This window comes from Apodemus sylvaticus, chromosome 1 (genome assembly GCF_947179515.1).
Source record: "Apodemus sylvaticus chromosome 1, mApoSyl1.1, whole genome shotgun sequence".
Lineage (NCBI taxonomy): Eukaryota > Metazoa > Chordata > Mammalia > Rodentia > Muridae > Apodemus > Apodemus sylvaticus.
Genome location: NC_067472.1, coordinates 89,808,227 through 89,826,305, shown reverse-complemented (window position 1 = coordinate 89,826,305; position 18,079 = coordinate 89,808,227). Strand labels below are relative to the sequence as shown.

Sequence of the window (18,079 nt, the reverse complement as noted above, 5' to 3'; positions counted from 1 at the left end):
GCGTGGGGCGGTCAGGAGAGCAACTGCTTAAGCAAGTGATGGTGCCGGCCCTGAGCCAGAAGCAATGGAATGGCCCCGCCTGGAGACACGGATCCGATCAGCTTACGCTTCTCCCGGGCCGACAGCCCCGTGCTGACTTCTTCAGCACTTTGTAAAGCACGTTGATCAAAGGTTCATTATTTTTAATCTGTTCCAAACAGAAAGGCAAATACAACAAAACGTAACAGGTGAGACATCCGACAACACTGGAAGCAGCCACAGTCTGGGGGCTGGAGAAGGGGAACCTCAGAGATGAGGTGCACAGACAGTTAAGACGAGCCTTGGTGATGTGAGCTCTCACCCAGGGACTGCCTCTAGAGAACTGGTCTACCCAGCTGTGCTTGCTTGGGGGCCCCTGTGTGGGCCGACCATGCACAGGGCCACTTCCTGGCTCACTTCCTTCCTGGTTCTGCCGAGGAAGGTGAGGGGAAGCCTGACAGAAGAGATCTGCTTCTTCCTGCCTCCCGTGCATTGTTCTGTAACACCTGGAAGCTCGGTTTATGCATTCCTCTCACTCTAACAATTATTTCCAACAGAAATTCCTCAGACTTCAGCTCCACACTTGGGTACAGCTAAATGTTCATGCCTAACCTGAGGATACAAATGCTTACAACTGGTGCTGTACATAGTCTGTCAGGCCTCGAGATGGCTCAGTGTGGGCAATGCTTCAGTCACTGAGCCTGAAGACCTGAACTTAATCCCCAGGAGCCATATGGTGGAAGGAGAGAACCAGCCTCTGCAGACCTCCAAATGCAGGCCTTAACATATGTACACACGCCTCCACACACACATGCACACAGACACATTAAAGAAATGCAGAGAAAGAAAACACTGTCTCCACCACCAGGTGGGTAGATCCCAAGCCAACAAAGTTTTCTTTTTTTTATAGTGTTGGAAATGGAACCCAGGGCCTCAAGTATACTAGACAAGTACTCCCCAAGTTATACTCCCAGCTTGGCATCACCGCCAACTTTAGTGTGTAGAATGGCCTGGAAGGCTCAGGCTCCACCCTGGAGGTCCTTGTTGAGCAGGTCTGGACTAGGACTCAAGATTTGGCATTCCTACAGATTCCCAGGTATTGCTGCTGTGAACCATACTTGAGAGCTACCACTTCCCAGAGTTGGTTCAGTTGGTTCTATGCTTGCTTAGCATTCACAAAGCCCCAGGCTCCATCCACTACCATATAAAGTGGACATAAATGTACCTATACAACCCTAGAACTCAGGAGAAAGGGGCAAAAAGATGCAAGCCCGAGGTCATTGGGCATCCAAGGACAACCTGGGATAGAGGAGGCCTTGTTTAAAAACCAAACCAAACAAACAAAAGTATAAAACAAGCACTTTGAGAAAGGCGGCGGTGGTCCACGCCTTTAATCCCAGCACTTGGGAGACAGAGGCAGGTGGATTTCTGAATTCAAGGCTAGCCTGGTCTACAGAGTGAGTTCCAGGACAGCCAGAACTACACAGAGAAGCCCTGTCTCAAAAAACAAAAAAACAAAACAAACCCCCCCCAGAAAACCCAAGGAATTATTTGGTCAGGTCAGATTCTCTAAGCATAAGTCTTTGATGTCCACTATAGTGGTTTGAATAAAATTGGCCCCCAATGATTATTAGGAGGTGTGGCCTTGTTGGAGGAAGGCCAACACCTGGGGGCAGGCTTTGAGAACTCAGATGCTCAAGCCATATTTGGTGTGGAACCACTTCCTGCTGCCTGCAGCTCAAGAGGTAGAACTCTCAGCTCCTTCTCCAGCACCATGTCTGCCCTGTGATCATAATGGACTAAACCTCTGAACTGTAATCCAGCATCAATGAGATATTATCCCTTTTAAGCATTGCCATGGCCATGGTGTCTCTTCACAGTGATAGAAACCCTAACCAAGACATGCATTTTCCAAATTCCCTAGTAGTTTAGTTCATGGCTGGGCTTGGTAATCTCTGTTCCTGAATGGCTGACCTCAAATTTTAGTGTGTGCAAGAGTCACACCTGAGTGTGGCTTGAGTAAGAGGATCCTGGGCACAAGAGTGTGAACTCAGTAGAGATCTTAAAAAACATAACGAAACATACTTACACATTCATCTGTGTGTACATCCTGTAGTTGTGTGTGTGTTGTGGTCAGAGGACAACTCATGAACTCATTCTCTCCTTCCACTTCCTGGTTTCAGGACGTGAGGTTTGGTAGCAAGTACCTATAACTGCTTTACCTCTAACCTCTGCTTTTAAATTTATTTTTATTTATTTATTTTTGAATCAGAGTTTCTGTATCCTTGGCTGGCCTGGAACTACGTATCCCAGTTGGCTTTGAACTTGAAGCAATCCTTTTGTCTCTGCCTTATTGAGTGATGGATCTAAAGGCATGCCTCATGCCAGGCTCTGAAGTTTGTTCTTTGTGACACAGAGTCTCTACAGGAAGGTTTGCTGGTTGTCCTGGAACTCACTATGTAGACTAGGCTGGCCTTAAGCTCACAACCTCTGCCTTTCAGTGCTAGGACCCAAGATACAAGCCACCATGCCTGGCTTAAAAAAAATTTTTTTTTAAAACAAGAAAGTCATTATGTTCTGTGAACTGGCCTCTAATTCACAGGCTCAAATGATCCCCCTGTCTCAGTCCCCAAGAAGCTGGGACCCCAGGTGTGTATCATCATACTTGGCTCAGATCTATATTTTTAAAATCACGTTCCTAGATGCTCTAGAAATAGCTGATGCCCCAGATATCAACCTAAAAAGCTCTGCCCCAGAAGCTGACTTTGGAAATGGACAAGCCCTGCTCTCAGGCTCCGACTGTCAGAACTCACAGAGCTACAGATGTGGCATCAACAATGTGCACTCCTAAGAGACAAGGGACTCCCTGGGGTTGAAGGCAACCTTCTGTATCTACAAAGGCATCACCTGGGAAGCCAAAGATACCCTGCTCAGCCTCACCTGGATGCATATCAGGGCTATATAAAAATAACTCAAAGCTGGGAGTACAGGCACACATCCAAAGTCTAGGAGCATCACTTGAGCCCAGATATTTGAGAGCAGCCTGGGTAACACTGTGAGGTACTATCTAAAAGGATAATTTTTTAAAAAAATGCTATGGATGACAGCAACCTGACCACGGCCAGTTAATGGAGTTCAGGTTCTTGGAAGCAGAATTTCCATGATAGAAACAAAGCCCACAGATGACAAACTCAGGGTTGTCATCAGTTCCAGCCATGGAACGTCGCACACCTCCCCTAACCTCTCTGAGATATGTGTTCTTGGTTAACAGGATAGGGACGGTAATTCCTATTAGTTACTGTGAGAATTAAAACACAAATGAACCAAGTGCCCAGACACTGCCAGGCAGAATAGAAGTTTCACTGCTGCTCAGTCCTGGCATCATCAAGACTTAGCGCTAGCTAAGAGCATCTTCTAAGAGGCGCCTGCATTTGATCTCCTGGCCCCACAGCAGGGATATTCACCGGAGGAAAAGAAACCTGTGGAAGGGGCTAGGGAGAAGTCATCACCAGTGAACTCAGGACACCGGAGGGGTGATAGGCCCTGGATCCTTAGCTCTTGGGACAAGAACATAGAAGAACCTAAGTTGACACATGAGAGTGAGGGATCTGCAGATCAGATGTGGGCAGGGGAAGTATATTTCTAGAGAATCTTGTTCTAGGGCCAGAGATACAGTATTGGTACAGCACTTGCCCAGCAAGCACAGGCACTAGGTTGTATCCCTAGCAACACACACACACACACACACACACGCGCGCACACACACACACACACACACACATTAGACCTTGGCGGCAGCATAAGCAGTTATCCTAGCTACCTGAGGGGATGGTGCAAGTTCAAAGCCATCCTGGACTACAACATGAATTCAACACCAGTCAGGGAATTTATTAATAATCATAAAACAAAAAGTAAAAAGAGATTTGGTGATATAGTTACATATGCCTCAGAGGTAAGGTGCTTGCGGGAGGGAGGCTGGAGGTTCAATCCACCGTACCATAGAGAGGATAGTCCAAGAGGGGCACAGCTTGTCTCTTATGCCCAGGGTGGTCCTCAGGGCTCATTCAAGTGCATCCATTTTCCTGGGTGTGAGAACCTCTTCTTGTGCTGTCTCTACCTGCAGTCCCTACATCCACATCCCTCTCATTTCAAGGACATCCTACCCCACGTCACAGGATCCACAGATTAAAGTTCCAAACTGTGTGGCCCTCTGAGACGACATTCACCAGCACAGAGAAAGCCCTTTCAGAAGAGCATTTCTACCAACTGAATTGTTTGCCTATAGCTGCCGTCTGCTTGGCTTAATCCTTTTAGAGCCATAGACAACATATGGTGATACACCAGAGCTTTACAGCCTGTCTCCATTTCTCCCAAGTTGTCCCTAACTCCGTCACTGCAGTGTATCAGTGCAGCTGCTGCTGTGAGTCCTCTCATGGGCACACTTACCATGGAGACCTTTTCTTGTTCCATAGACATGCTGGGGCAAGGGGGGACCTGAATTCAAAGGGGAAGGGGACATCAACATATCAAGGCAGGCAGAGTAGAGACGTGCCTAATCCCCTGGACTGCTACCCCGACACGGGAAATTGGAGTGGCACGTTTAGACTTAGCTGGCTTTGAACAACTGTAAACACAATCATCGACCCTCGACCATGGGTTCTGCATCCTGCAGTGGGCACTCTCCTAGGTCTGTGCATGGCACACCAGGTCCCTGGACTCTGATGGAAGCCATGCAAGCACATCGGCCTTTCTGATCATTACTTCATACACAACCCCTCTTCTCTCTCTTGGGCAGATAGAGTCAAGACTTCTGGCTGAAGGAGAGGTTCACCCCTGGACTACTTCCCTGAGAAGAGCTTAGTAATTACAATAGCAGATACACAACCAGGAAACTCTGGCTACAAGCCCAGCTGTTCTCATGACAAGCATGTTCCCATGTCAGCATCCAGAATACCTCCTCGGGTGACATAGCTCCTAGCTAAGGAAGCTACCCCAGGAATCAACTTCCCTCTCCAGACCATCAAATCCATTCCCTGCCATCTTAACCCAAGCTTGGCTCCCCAAAGTTTACTGCCTTTGGGACCACGGCACAAATGGCACGCACTGAAAGACAGGTAGCGAGGTGAACATGAGCTTTAGGGTGAGTGCTGAACTCAAATGTATCTCTGTCTCCGGTGTGGCCTTGAGAAAAAAATGTACCCCCTCATGGGACTGCTGTGCAAGCTAATGCAGTACAGTAAAACTCAGCCGTCGCCACTCAGCTTCTGTGTGAGTCGCACAAACAGGAAGTCTTGCTCTGAAGCCTTGTGCCTCAGTCTCTCTACCTTTACTCTCTTCCTTCCTATAAGGCCTATGACAGTCAGGGGTCAGCATGATTTATTCCGCCTCACTCCACGGCTCTAATCTCACCACTGCACAGCGGCAGCTCTCTTTGGCTTACTGTGGTCCTGTCCCTACCAACTTCATCACGACTGCTTGGAGCCAGGACTCCGCAAAGCTCGGCTCACACACTCCCCACTGCCTCAGGAGACTTTCTCTCACAGCCCATGGAATTCTCATGACTCCAGCTCAGAACTGAGCCAAACAGATATTTGTATGTCACTGTATACACTATCATTTGGGATATTTTCTTTTCCTAACCCATACTATTTGGAAATTTCTTTCTTTTTTTTCTTTTTGGTATTTTTGAGACAAGGTTTCTCTAGATAGCGCTGGCTGTTCTGGAACTCACTCTTGTAGACAAGGCTGGCCTCGAACTCAGAAATCCACCTGTCTCTGCCTCCCAAGTGCTGAGATTAAAGGCGTGCGCCACCACTGCCCAGCAAAACCTCAGTGGTTACGGGGACTTGAACCCAGTATCTCCTGTACAGAAGGTCAGTGACCTTAACTGCTGAGTCAGAGTGCCAGCACTGGGAATTTCTTAAGAGCAGGCCTCCAGGTTTTCTTTTGCATCTACTCCTTGTCTTCTATAGAGCTGCCATACAGCAAGTGCTTAACATATGCACGGACTAGGAGATATCTAACCAAAGGTCTAGGTCATCCTGGGAAATCCCGCTAGGTTCTAGCATTTACAGCTGAGCCCCAGGAGGCTGGGAAAGAATCCCTGCATCAGAAATGTCTTGAGCCAGGTATACAGTGCAGTGAAAATAAGCATGGTCCACAGCCCTCTTCCCTCCCTGGGTTGACTAAGATTACATTCCTCCAGTCTGTTCCAGAGCTCCAGCATGAGGAGGGCTGTCGCATGAGGGAACTTGTGGGTGGTGGTAAGTCAGTAGCAGCTTTCTTTGGGCCCTTTCAGCTTCAAGTACCCACAGGCACCTAGTGTTCAGCTCTAAATGGAGAGGCTACTGGTAGGCCTCAAAGCCCCATGACTCCGTGTGGAACTTACTCCCTCAACAATAAGCACCAAGGGCCCCACCATGTCAGCTGTGGCTGAGCGCACACCAGCCAACCCCCTATGAACCAAACACACCCCTACCAGCAGCAGAGGCTCTGGCAAAGCCACTGGCTATTTCCCAGGAGCCTCTGGCTCTAACCAGGGAAAGCAACAGATCACTATCATGACCCTCACATTGTCTAAGCCAGAGATCTCATAACAGGGCTCACAAGCGATTCCACAAGAGGCAGACCATAAGCAATGACCTTTTCCTGATTCAGACGAGTTTTCATTTAGGGTCTGGAACTCCAGTGTTGGACTCCAGTAAGTAATACTTGCAGAAAGATGAGTGCCCACGATTGGTGGAATCCTGATGCCACTCACCTTGAAGACGTATTACTTTTATCTAAGAGTAGTGTGCATGCCTGTGTGAACTTATTATGTGCCTTACATGCCTTGGAGTGCATGTAGAGGTCTAAGGGACTCAAATGCTCTAGAATGGATTAATAGGTGAACTACCTGAGGTGGGTGCTGGGACCTGAACCTGCGTCTTCTGCAAGAGCAGCAAGGACTCCTAACCCTTAAGCAATCTCTCCAGCTCTACTACCCACCTTCAGATCCAGGTACTCCAGGTCCTTCTTCAGCTGGAGGTAGGTGTCATCAGCCTTTCAAGGAAGCAGAGAAGAAAAGAACAAAATAAAACAAAACGGTTATAAACACCATGGTTTAAATAACCCGGGTCTTCGAAGTCGATCATTCACATTACACTGGAGACACGGGACCACAGCAGATCAGCACACCAGGCCACAGAGGAAGCACGGACGTCTTGTTGCAACTCACAGCCTTCTTTCAACATGGCAGAATGTGTGGGTCACGGCGGGGAAAGCCAGCTTATCCCTGCACCCACTGCGGTCCGATGGGAAGGACCCAACAAGAGGGGTAGGGCAGAAGAGCAGATGAGGCAGACAGATGCCAGCCTCCTGAGGCAGAACCAGGAGATCTGCCCGGAACAGCACTCGCCACACCTGAAGCTAGGACCCCATTGACACGGCTGTTCCAATTCTCGGCATCAAACCTTTGGTCTGGGTTGTCTCACATGCATGAAGTAACAAGACCCCCAGTGATATGGATGGATGACTGGACAGGGCAGAGAGAAATGACGTGGGTGATCCAGGAGGACCCGGTATGACTTTAGGCTCCACGGGGATAAGCATCAGCGGCTGGAAGTTTTCCTGGAAATTTTGCTCTTTTTGTTTAGTAAGAAGTCAGAGCAGCCATATTAGGGGCTAGTGTCGGAAGAAGCTCCTGAGTAAGACTTGCTTGTGGTGTCTCCAATGGTCTATCACGCTCTTCAGTGTAATTATTGAGAAAGAGGCTTCCCACAAGTCACACTCCTGTTTAGCAGATCACAGAAGCTAACTGAGGCAGAGGAGTTGCCAGTGTTGCCAGATACTATGTTCTTAGTGAACTGAGGCCTCCAGCTGAACAAGCCAAGGATGGGGAAGGTGCACAGCTCTGGGGCCAGACAGTCACCGACACACACGAGAGATGTTCATACAGAGCCTTAGCCTGGAAGCCATGTCGTTAAGGGACGCTAGAGCTTGCATGGGCTTATTTCTTTCCCTGAACTGCCTCCTTCCTCCTCCCACTTCCCCAAGTCGCTGTCCCTGCACACACTTAACAGGAGAAGAGAAGACAGTTGAAGAATGCTAAAGTCAAATTCAGGACTTTTTCCTTTTCCCTTTTTCTGTGTGTCTTTGTATGTATACATGTATATGTGGATGTTTTTGTGGGGGGGGCACATACATGTGTAAGCACTCCATTGCTCTTCCAGCTTATTTATAAGGTGGTCTCTCTATCACCCAGGGCTCACAGACACACTTAACTCGCCTTACTAGCCAGCTTGCTCTAGAGTTGGAATCACAGGAGGATGGCCACACCCACCCAGCATTTACAGTTAGCCACTGAGCCCACTCAATCTCACAACTTACTTTGCTTGCTTGCTTGCTTGCTTATTTTTTAACATGTCCTTTCTTACACTCTTCTTTCTAACTACAGTTCTGACTCCTTCAGGTCTTGCTAAAAGAGGGAAAGTGACAATCCCAGCACCTTCATCTGTCCTCTGCCTGGCTTTGTGCTGCACAAAAGGACCAGGCTTATTTGGATGAACCACCGCTGCCCAAGGACAGCTTTTCAGGCAAGAGTCTACTTCCCTTAGCTGCTCCACGAACACAAGAAGGCAACTCCCTGGGCAATCTCAGGAAGCCTGCATACCAAGCCCAAGGCCCTGATGCTATTTAAAACTAACCCCAGTAGGACTGGGATTGTGGCTCCAGCCTGCGAGCTCTTGGTGAGGCGTTCCTGCTCTTTCAGGACGTTCTTGTCCTATGCTAGTTCCATCCCAGCCCTATGCAGTCCCCACAAGGCTAGACAGGACAAGAGATGAGGGCTCTTCCTTCTGCACTAGGAGGTGCCCTACATTTCCCTCCAGGCTGACCTACATGTGTCTTCAATAAGCAATAATGCTGACAGAGCACAGGTCTTAGACAAGACGACCACGCTGCAGCCTGCCACACAGCCCGAGAAGCGAGATTCAGGCCTGTCCCAACCCATGCAGCCCCCTCTCCTGCACCACAGGGGAGGCACGCCACCACTCCCAGACACTAGCTGTAGCACCCAGAAGCAAACAGGCAAGGGAAGAGGCAGCTAGCCAGCCAGCAGGACAGACCAGAGCACGGCACGGGGAAACATGGGAGGCAGGCCATCTCTGCCGGGGCCCAGGAGGGCCCACGGGCGCTGACCTGGCAGGCGGGAAAGGTCAGGTAGTGGTGCAGTAACTGGCCCACGGCGAAATCTCGCACGCTGGCCAACTTGGACTGGTGCCGCTGCAAGCGGGTGAGCAGCAGCGAGAGCTCGTCCAGCTGTGGGCGTGTAGACACATGGGCAGGGAGTTAGCTGCCGCCGCTAGGCACACCGCTGCAATCCTACTCTTCACCCCGTGCCAGGACAACACTGACGTGACACCCGTAATTAGGGCAAATAGAGGCACCGCCGACATAGGGCACTGGAAGCCACCAGCTCAGCTTCACCCAGAAGGATAAGTGCTTTGGAGGGAGAGTTAACCAATCACAGTGAAAGCCAGGGAAGAAAGGAGCAGTGCCAAAGGAGAAAGCCCGCAGCTGGAATTTACTTCTGTCAAAATCCAAAGAGAGGACAAGCCCAACATTCCCCTCGGCTTTCCTCAGGCTTTGGAGGGCCCGCTCCGGAGCCTGGGTGCTCACTGGGCCTGTCTCCTCATTACCAAGAAGGGGTTGAAAGCTGCCCTGTGAGCTGCAACTGTGTGGCTCCGAGGGAGAGAATGCTGTGGGCATTCTTGTAGTCTACAGCGTGTCAGTCCCCTGGAGGGGGAAGTGAGGGGCAGCTTACCGATTTTCCATGTAAGCTGGGAGCGCTCACTGTGTGGGTCATGTAGCCCATGGAGGGCATGGAACGCCGGTCCATATGAGAGGAGTTCTGTAACAGGACAGGAGAAGCCAGACTGAGGTCAGACAAGGAGACCTCAGCCACTTACTGCCAGGACCTCCCACCAGGCGCCCTTCCATCTCTCTGAGCCCTAGGCACCTGGTCTCCGAAATGGACACCTTCCTCACCAGGCACAGCACGGCAAACTGAAAGGCCCCGAGAGTTGAACCCCAGTCACCTGGCAAAAGTTCCCAGGCCTCACCTTGACAGCATGACCCCGTGCCTTCCTGGGAGAACCCCCCAGAGAGATGTCCACACTCCTCCTCTGGTCGGGTGGCTTCACGGTGACCCTTTCTGCTGGTGTATGTGGCCGTCGGGTTGGAAAGGGCCTCGGAGGCCCCGGAGGAGGGATGTCAGCTGGAGACGGAGGCACGGAGATAGAGCGGGGCACCTCCAGCAGGCTCCGGCTGCGGCCCTGCTCGGTGAACTCTGGGGAGCCAGCTCCTATGGGTGCGGTGGGGCTGCCGTGACGGAACTGCTGCCTCTGCTGCCACTCATAGAGCTGCCACACGGTGCCATCTCTGTGGGCCCGGCGCTCCTCACTAGACATCTTCAGGTGGCTGGCTCGGTCCTGTGCATACTTGTAGTCGCTGGGCAGGTTCCGGGGAGGGGGTGACGAGCTCCCGGAAGGATGTCTAGTGCTCTTGGGAAGAGTCTGGTAGTTTTCTGGGAAGGACAGGGGCTGGCTGGGACCCTGGCGAGGAAGTGTCTGGTCTAAGGGCAAGCTGAGAAAGATAAAAGAAATCATGTGAGGCCATCACACAAGGAAATCCACGCAGCTAAGGAAATGCACAAGATCATCTTGTGGGGGGACTATGAGGGCCCCAAACAGTGACTGACAGACACCTGGGACTTCTCACTGCAGAAGAACTCAGAATCAGTTTTCTCCGTGAACCTACAGGGTTCCTGTGCCCATCACTCCTGGTGCAGTTTGATTAATTAAACCGCCTCTCCTTTCTTACCAGCTGTCAATGACAAGCAATGTGTGTTGGCCTGGGAAGACCTCACAGGTTTCTGGGTGTGGGAGGCTCTTCTTCTGCCTGGGAACCTAGTACCAGCCCTGAGACCTCACAAAGAAAAGGCTGGAGGTAGGTAGGGTGGGGTATCTTCTCTTTGCTATCCTAACCCAGACACTGGTTCCTTCCTCCTGCAGAGAACTCTGAGAATGGTTCCTGTACATGGCCACTGATCTCATCCCTCCAGGGTGCTCCAAACCTCCTCAGCCCCCTTGAGACCCTTGCCTGACTACAGCCTATCCTGAGGCCCCGCTGTTTTCTCACTGCTCCCTCCGGGGCTGAGACCAGCAGCCTGGACTGCCAGGGTTGGAGGAACACCCTCACTCCACACACACCATGCGCGTCCTTCATTGGTCGTCCACCACGGAGCTCCCTACCTCAGTAACTTCTCACTGTGCAAAAAGCCAAAGTAGGTTTTGAATCTGAATTCTTCATACACTGGTTATGTGACTGGTTACGTGACTGTAAGAGGCTTACTGACTGCTCTGAGCCTCAGTTTCCCTACCTGTATGTGAGGTAGTATTACTGCCTCATCTAGGGGCTCTGGGAACTAATGAGGTCAGTAAGGAAAAATGCACTCTGAGAACCAGAAGGTCCTTAGCAGGATGTGTACCTTCCTGACACCGCTTCCCTTCCCTCCACGGCCAGGTGTGGTGGTCTATGCTACCTATAATAGCAATGGGGGTGGGGGGTGGAGGTGGTAGAGGTTGGAGGATAAGAAGTTCAGGGTCATCCTCAGCCATATAGTAAGTTCTAGATGGTCCTAGGATACAGAAAATATTGTCTAAAAAAAAAAAACAAAAAACAAAACAAACAAACAAACAAAAAACTAGGGGCTTTAAAAAAAAAAAAAAGGAGAGAGACGGCTCAGCAGTGAGAGTATTTACTGCTTTTCATAACGACCTGTAACCCCAGCTCCAGGAGATCTAACTCCCTCTTCTGAATTCCATGGGTACCAGGCATGCACGGCGATTCACAGACATACATGCAGGCAAAACATTCAGAACATAAATTAAAAAACCTTTTATAGTTTATGGCCCATGAGATGGCTTAGTACATTGAGAGCTCTTGCCAAGCAGGCTTGACAAACTGAACTAAAGTCCCAGAACCAATGGTGGCAGGAGAGAACTGACTCCTAAAAGTTGTCTTCTGACAGCTTCTTACTGCTGTATATGCATTGTGGCACCCATGTGCCTGCTCAAGCGCATGCTCTCTCTCTCTCTCTCTCTCTCTCTCTCTCTCTCTCTCTCTCTCTCACACACACACACACACACACACACACACACACATATTTCTTTTTGTTGTCGTTTGCTTTTTTTTACTCTATTCTGCAAGGTAGTGTCGTCTTGTAAAGAGAATAGGCTCTGGGGTTACAGAAGGCTGGATTCACATCCTAATTCTGTCTCATCAACTTCACACAGCAAACTTGTAACAAAAACATCACTGTGTGTCAGTCTTTGCTCTGGGCCGATGCTAACTCCATGTATATGGTCAGTGGAGGCGGCAGCAGCAGCAGCAACAATACCCAAGGCTGTATTCAAAACTCAGGCTCCGAATTAAGGCAGACACTGCATGTTCTCACTTGTATGTGGAATGCAGAGAAGCCAAGAGTAAAGCCGGGCATGGCAGAAAAAAAGCAGGGAGAGATGCTGGCCAGCTGTGCAAACTTTCAAGTGAAAGCGTACAACACGGTGACCACAGATCTAATAATAATATACTTCAAAACTGCTCAGAGAATAGACCGATTATTGTTATCACATGGTCTAAAGGATATGCAGGTGAGGCCATGAACATTAATTAATGTTTCATCAACTTCACAATGTATGCATATACCAAAATGTCCCATCGGCTCCATCAATACATAACTATTACTTTTTCAGATGTATGATTATGTGTGTGTATGCACATGTGATGGAGTGTGCATGCCCATGTAATGGTGTCTGTAGGCCAGAAGAGGACATCAAGGGTCCTGCTATAACACTCTCTGCCCCATCCCTTGAGACAGTATCTCTCCCTGGCCTAGAACTTCTTGTCTGACTAAGCCAGCTGGCCAATGAGCTCCCAGATCCTAACACTGGGATTGCCTGGCATGGGTGAAACTGCACAAGAAGCACTCGTGCCAAGTTGCTATCTCTCTCCTCTAATTATTACTTTTGGTTAAAAGTAAAAGCTGAAGAGAGGCTGCTCTTGCAAAGGACCTGAGCTCAATTCTCAGCACCACCATGGTGGCTCACAAGCACCTGTAACTCCAGTTTCAGGGGCTCTGACTCTCCTTTCTGACCTCTGCAGACAGCAGGAACACACACACAGTACACATAAAATAAAATAAATCTTTTTTAAAAAATCATTGAAACACAGGATAGAGATATAGATCAGTTTTAAATCTTTGTCTAGCATCCACAGGGCCTTGGGTTCGACTCCCAGCATGGTATAAACAGATCAGAAGCCAGCCTGGGATCAAGACCCTAATAAAATATAGTTTCAAAATGTAATTTTTACAACCCCAGTAGACCTATGAATAATAACCTCTGGGAAGAGTACATTCACCCTGTTTAAACAGCCCCCAGAGGTTGCAGAGTGCTATTCCGATCCTATTACATCACGTGTATCTGTCTGACCTCAGGTCCATCTCTTCTGTTCTACTCTCACTTACCTCTCTGTAAAACATGGATAATAAGCACCTCTGACTAACCATTGTGAGGAACAGAAATGGGTGCCATCAAATATGGCAGCTTCCCTTTCACAGTTTCTGTTCTGTGATAATTTTAAGATCTCTTCAACCCAAACCTGTCTGGCATGCAAGTGTGCCTGCTTGCCACTAGGTGGCAGAGATTTTTCACTCATTTTCCCAAAGCCGGTGTCTGATGTGTCAGTCTCTACAGTCTACGCAGAGTACCCGCCTACCATGTTTAGATGGTCACAGCCCCCCACTCCCACTGTTGGACAGTGCCCCAAATCCTGAGCCTATCCTCTGTCCCTGCTTTCTGCCTACACACTGTCTGCCATTTGGGGACCTCAGACACTAGTATGATGGTGGCCACTGGCTCCTGCAGCCAAACTATAATAATTAACTGGCTGGTAGAGGGAGGGACACAATGGGTCCCAGAGCAGGTGGTTGCTCCTGGGGTAGCTCTAGCCTGACAACAGACATGTGTCCAACTTGGCCTTACATAGTCCAGTATCGGGAACTCCTGTTCTTCTACCTGCTCTGTGGTTCCAAAACCAGAAAAGTTAAACAGGGTATCCTGAGAAAGTGGCTGTCAGGCTAAATATAAGATCAACTCTTGTGACCACTCCCGTTCGCTGCAGAAATCCCTCACCCTCGCTTTCACATCAATCATGCAGGCCTTTCATTTCCTATTGTGCTCCCCTGGTCTGCTTTCAGTCCCTGGCCCCACCCTCCTTTCTATTTTATAAGTACACTTTACTTTAAACCCTGGGTGTGAGTGGAGCCGGAAGGCTAGAATTTCAAAAACAAACTAGGACTCTAAGGCTATGTGTGACTCTTGCTAACCCCATTCTAACAGTGCCAAATGATAGGGGATGCAATATACACTGATCTCAAAATATGGAGATATGTGGGAAATAGTCCCCCATGTGGACTTCCTTCCAATGCCCCTATGTGCTCTGTCCAGTGACAAGGAGGTCAGCACAGTCTTACAGAACACAAAAGATAGATAGCTGGCTTCTTTCTCTGTGTTTTCAAATAGAAAATGGAAGACATTCCTTCACTAAGCAGCCAGATCCATTGGTCACTTAACATAGGAAATTATCGTATACTTATAGGTATGTATGTGAGTGAGTGGGTGAGTGTGTGTGTGTGTGTGTGTGTGTGTGTGTGTGTGTGTGTGTGTCACAGACTGGGCTGTGTTACAGTCACCCTCTGGTGATTATAGATACGGGCCATGAGGACCACAACATAAATCTCTGAGGACAAGTATCTGGGAACTCGGGGTGCACTCCTTTTCCGACATGGTGCAACCCAGGAGCTGATGTCTTCCCTACGCTCTGCTTTCCACCAGCCCTCAGTGCCACTGCCTCTCACCCCCACGCTGACCACCCTCCCTTCAGCTCCCTCACACATGCCACCTCTGTGCTGCCCACAGGGTGGGCCATCTGTGTGTAGTGGAATAAGGGAGGTCTGTGGCAGGAAATGCATCATGGAGACACATTTCTTCAACAAGTCAGAATCTCAGTGGTCTGGATTTTTGCAAGGACTTTCTCCCACAAAAAGTTCTGGAGGGCCAGGCATTCCAGGGGCTCCTGCATTCCTATAGTCTACTGCCATAAGATTTAAACTCTGAAACTAGCTCTAGCTGGGTGTGATGTGCATGTCTTTCATCTGGTACTTGGGAGGTAGAGGCCGGTGGAGCTCTATGAGTCCCAGGCCAACCAGACTACATAGTGAGACCCTGTCTAAAAAAAAGAAAAGAGAGGGTCTAGAGAGATGGCTTGGCTGTGACGGGCACTTGCTGCTCCTGCAGAGGCCTTAGGCTTAGTTCCCAGCATCAATCCACACGGTATTGTTTCTAACTCCAGTTCTAGGGGAACCGATGCCCTCTTTTGGTCTCTGTGAGCACCGGCCACATAACTGGCACTCACATATTTGTAGGCAAAACACCCATACACATACATTAATTGCTTTTCTTCAAATGAGTCCATACCCAGTGATAGGATGAGTGTCCACAGTACTTGGGCTCCTCCCAGATCTGGGAGGTGACACCTGGGTCTCAGTGCTCTCAAGAGTCTACAGAGATTTCTTGGAAATAGAGGAACAGTCGTGTAAAGCCCATGAGCTACCAACACTGTTGGTCATCTGCATCCTCTTGGTGGGCAGAGGCCCACAGACCACACTTTAAACTCCAGCCTTGCCGCTAATGTGTCTTAGGCAGGCTGCCTTCCTTCTCCAAGCCCGTTTCTCTGATCTGTAAATTGGAGCTATCATCTTTCCTTGGAGGGCTATTAAGGTTATTCACATAGAGGTAGAGCAGTTAATTAGCTGAGTGGGTACTGAACAAATGAAGGCAGTCAATCCCCCACCCCATCCCATCCCCCATTATCATGTTTAACACCAGACTAACCTCCTGCCATCTCCCTTCTGAGTCTTTGCCCAGTGCTCTGCCTGGGCCAGGCCGGTCTTCCTCTGGCTGTGTTTCTCTGGGTTGGCCCTGGGAGGAGCAGTCCGCTGGTACACACTGCTCCCATTTTGTTCTCCCGGGCCGTAAGGTGGCACCCCGTTCTTCTCGGCTCGCTGTGGCTGTGCTTGCTGGCCTCGGGGCCCACCAGGCAGATCGACAAACAAGGCATCCTCCTCAGCTGGCAAGTATGGGGACCTGGCCTTGCTCCTGTCCCTCCTGCCCTCCAGTGGGTCCCTTTGAGAACGGAAACGTTCCTCCTCCTGCTCCCTCCTGTCGAAGCCAAAGGAGTCTTCATAGCCTCGATGAGGACAATCTCTTGAGTGTCCAGGTCCCACGTGGCCACATTCTTGACAGGCGTCAGTGTGGTTGGCCTGTGGCATGGCCTGCCGCTCCACCTTGTCCATGTCCCTGTAATAGTAGCAGCACATTCAGCCCACAGCACAGCCAAGACTTCCCAGAAACATTATCTCTGGAACACCCCCGACCCCCAACCCAGGCTCAGTCCTTTCTACTGCTGTGGGAGCCTGGCTTAAATACTGCTTCTTCCAGAAAGCTGCCCCTGACACATTCCTCAGGGTAAACTAGGACCGCAGCCTGACACCATCACCACACTGAAACGGCCGCTCTAGAGGCACACACCTGAGCCTATACCACCTGCTGCCTTTCCGCTCACGGCCCTCACCCCACCCACAAGCCTGGCCAATTTGAGGAGGTTACAACTAAAGCTGTGAGCTGAGGACAGAAGAGAGGCTCTGTGACATTGGACAGGGTTCTTCTGTCAAGGCCTGCCACACTGAAGGCCTCCTAGGGACATCCTAATAGTTCTGCAGGTAGCCACATCACTCAGGACTCACTGGAGTCAGAAGAAGGCACTCCGTGCAGATGGGAAAATGAGCAGGAATTCAGATGGGCATTAGTCTAGCTGTACTCCAGGGTGAGAAGGTCCTGCCCTTCCGATACATGGCTTATATAATGGTTTAGCCTGGACTGTTTGCACTTTGATCTGCAAGCATACAGCAGAACGCTCCTGTGTTTATACCATGGTGATCAGAGCCCCAGGACCACCCAGATCCTCAGCTCTCTAGGGTGAGTACAGATTCAAGCTAGTCTAGGGGACAAGAAAACCATAATTCCCTCCACGGTGACTGCTTCTTGTGTGCAGATCTCTGTGGGCACGCACCCAAGCAAGAAGTCACACTCGCCACTGTTAATGTCTGAATGAATGACTTCTCCACAGAAGCCCCAAGTTATGCAGATATAAACATTTCTCTGTACTTCTGTACTGTCAGTCTGCCTGCCTGCCTGCCTGCCTGCCTGTCTGTCTTCTCTGTGTAGCCCTGGCTGTCCTAGAACTCGCTCTATAGGCCAGGTTGACCTTGAACCCAGAGATCTACCTGCCTCTGCTGGGAATAAAGGTGTGTGCCACCAGCTTCTCTACAATTTTTCTTTAATTTACCTACTTATTTTGCGTGTGTGTGTGTGCGTGTGTGTGTATTTGAGTGTACAAAGGTATTATGGTGCATGTGTGGAGGTGAGGACACAACTTGCAGGAAGAAACTTGCAGTAAGAGCCTTTCACCATGTAGCTCCTGGGGACAGAATTCAGGTTGTCAGCCTTGGGTGACCTTTCACCTGCTGAGCCATCTTGCCAGCTCTGGGTCTCCTTTTTTGTTTCAAAACAAGGTCTCAAGGAATCTAGGCCGGCCTCCAACTTCCTACGTAACCGAGGATTGGCTTGATCGCTTGATCTTGCCTTTACAGGATTACACCACCACACCTGCTTTGGATCTCCTTTTATTCATATCTGAGAGACATGTCACCTCCCAAACCTATACTGCATGTCCACCAACATTCTGCCTTCATTTAGGCTCACCCTCCCCTACTCTGGGTCCACCTGGTTCGGGTGCTGCTTGACTTGACTATTTCTTATGCTATTGGCTCCAAAGTCTCAGGACTGGTTCAGGGGGAGATAAAGGGCCAGTCCGTCAGTCCTTGGACTCTGGCTTGAGC

The 18,079-nt window shown here is 49.7% G+C and overlaps 1 protein-coding gene across 2 annotated transcripts in view; it reads right to left on the bottom strand.

Annotated features, from left to right (window-relative positions):
• Plekha7 (pleckstrin homology domain containing A7) overlaps positions 1-18,079 on the bottom strand; it is a 183,010-nt gene that overhangs the window by 24,998 nt on the left and 139,933 nt on the right. For both annotated transcript variants that reach the window (XM_052200736.1, XM_052200746.1), the window contains exons 10-14: positions 16,014-16,478; positions 10,119-10,641; positions 9,821-9,907; positions 7,006-7,059; positions 107-187 (exon numbers count right to left, since the gene is read on the bottom strand). In XM_052200736.1, the coding sequence (XP_052056696.1) occupies positions 107-187; positions 7,006-7,059; positions 9,821-9,907; positions 10,119-10,641; positions 16,014-16,478 (1,210 nt within the window). The remainder of the gene's footprint in view (positions 1-106; positions 188-7,005; positions 7,060-9,820; positions 9,908-10,118; positions 10,642-16,013; positions 16,479-18,079) is intronic.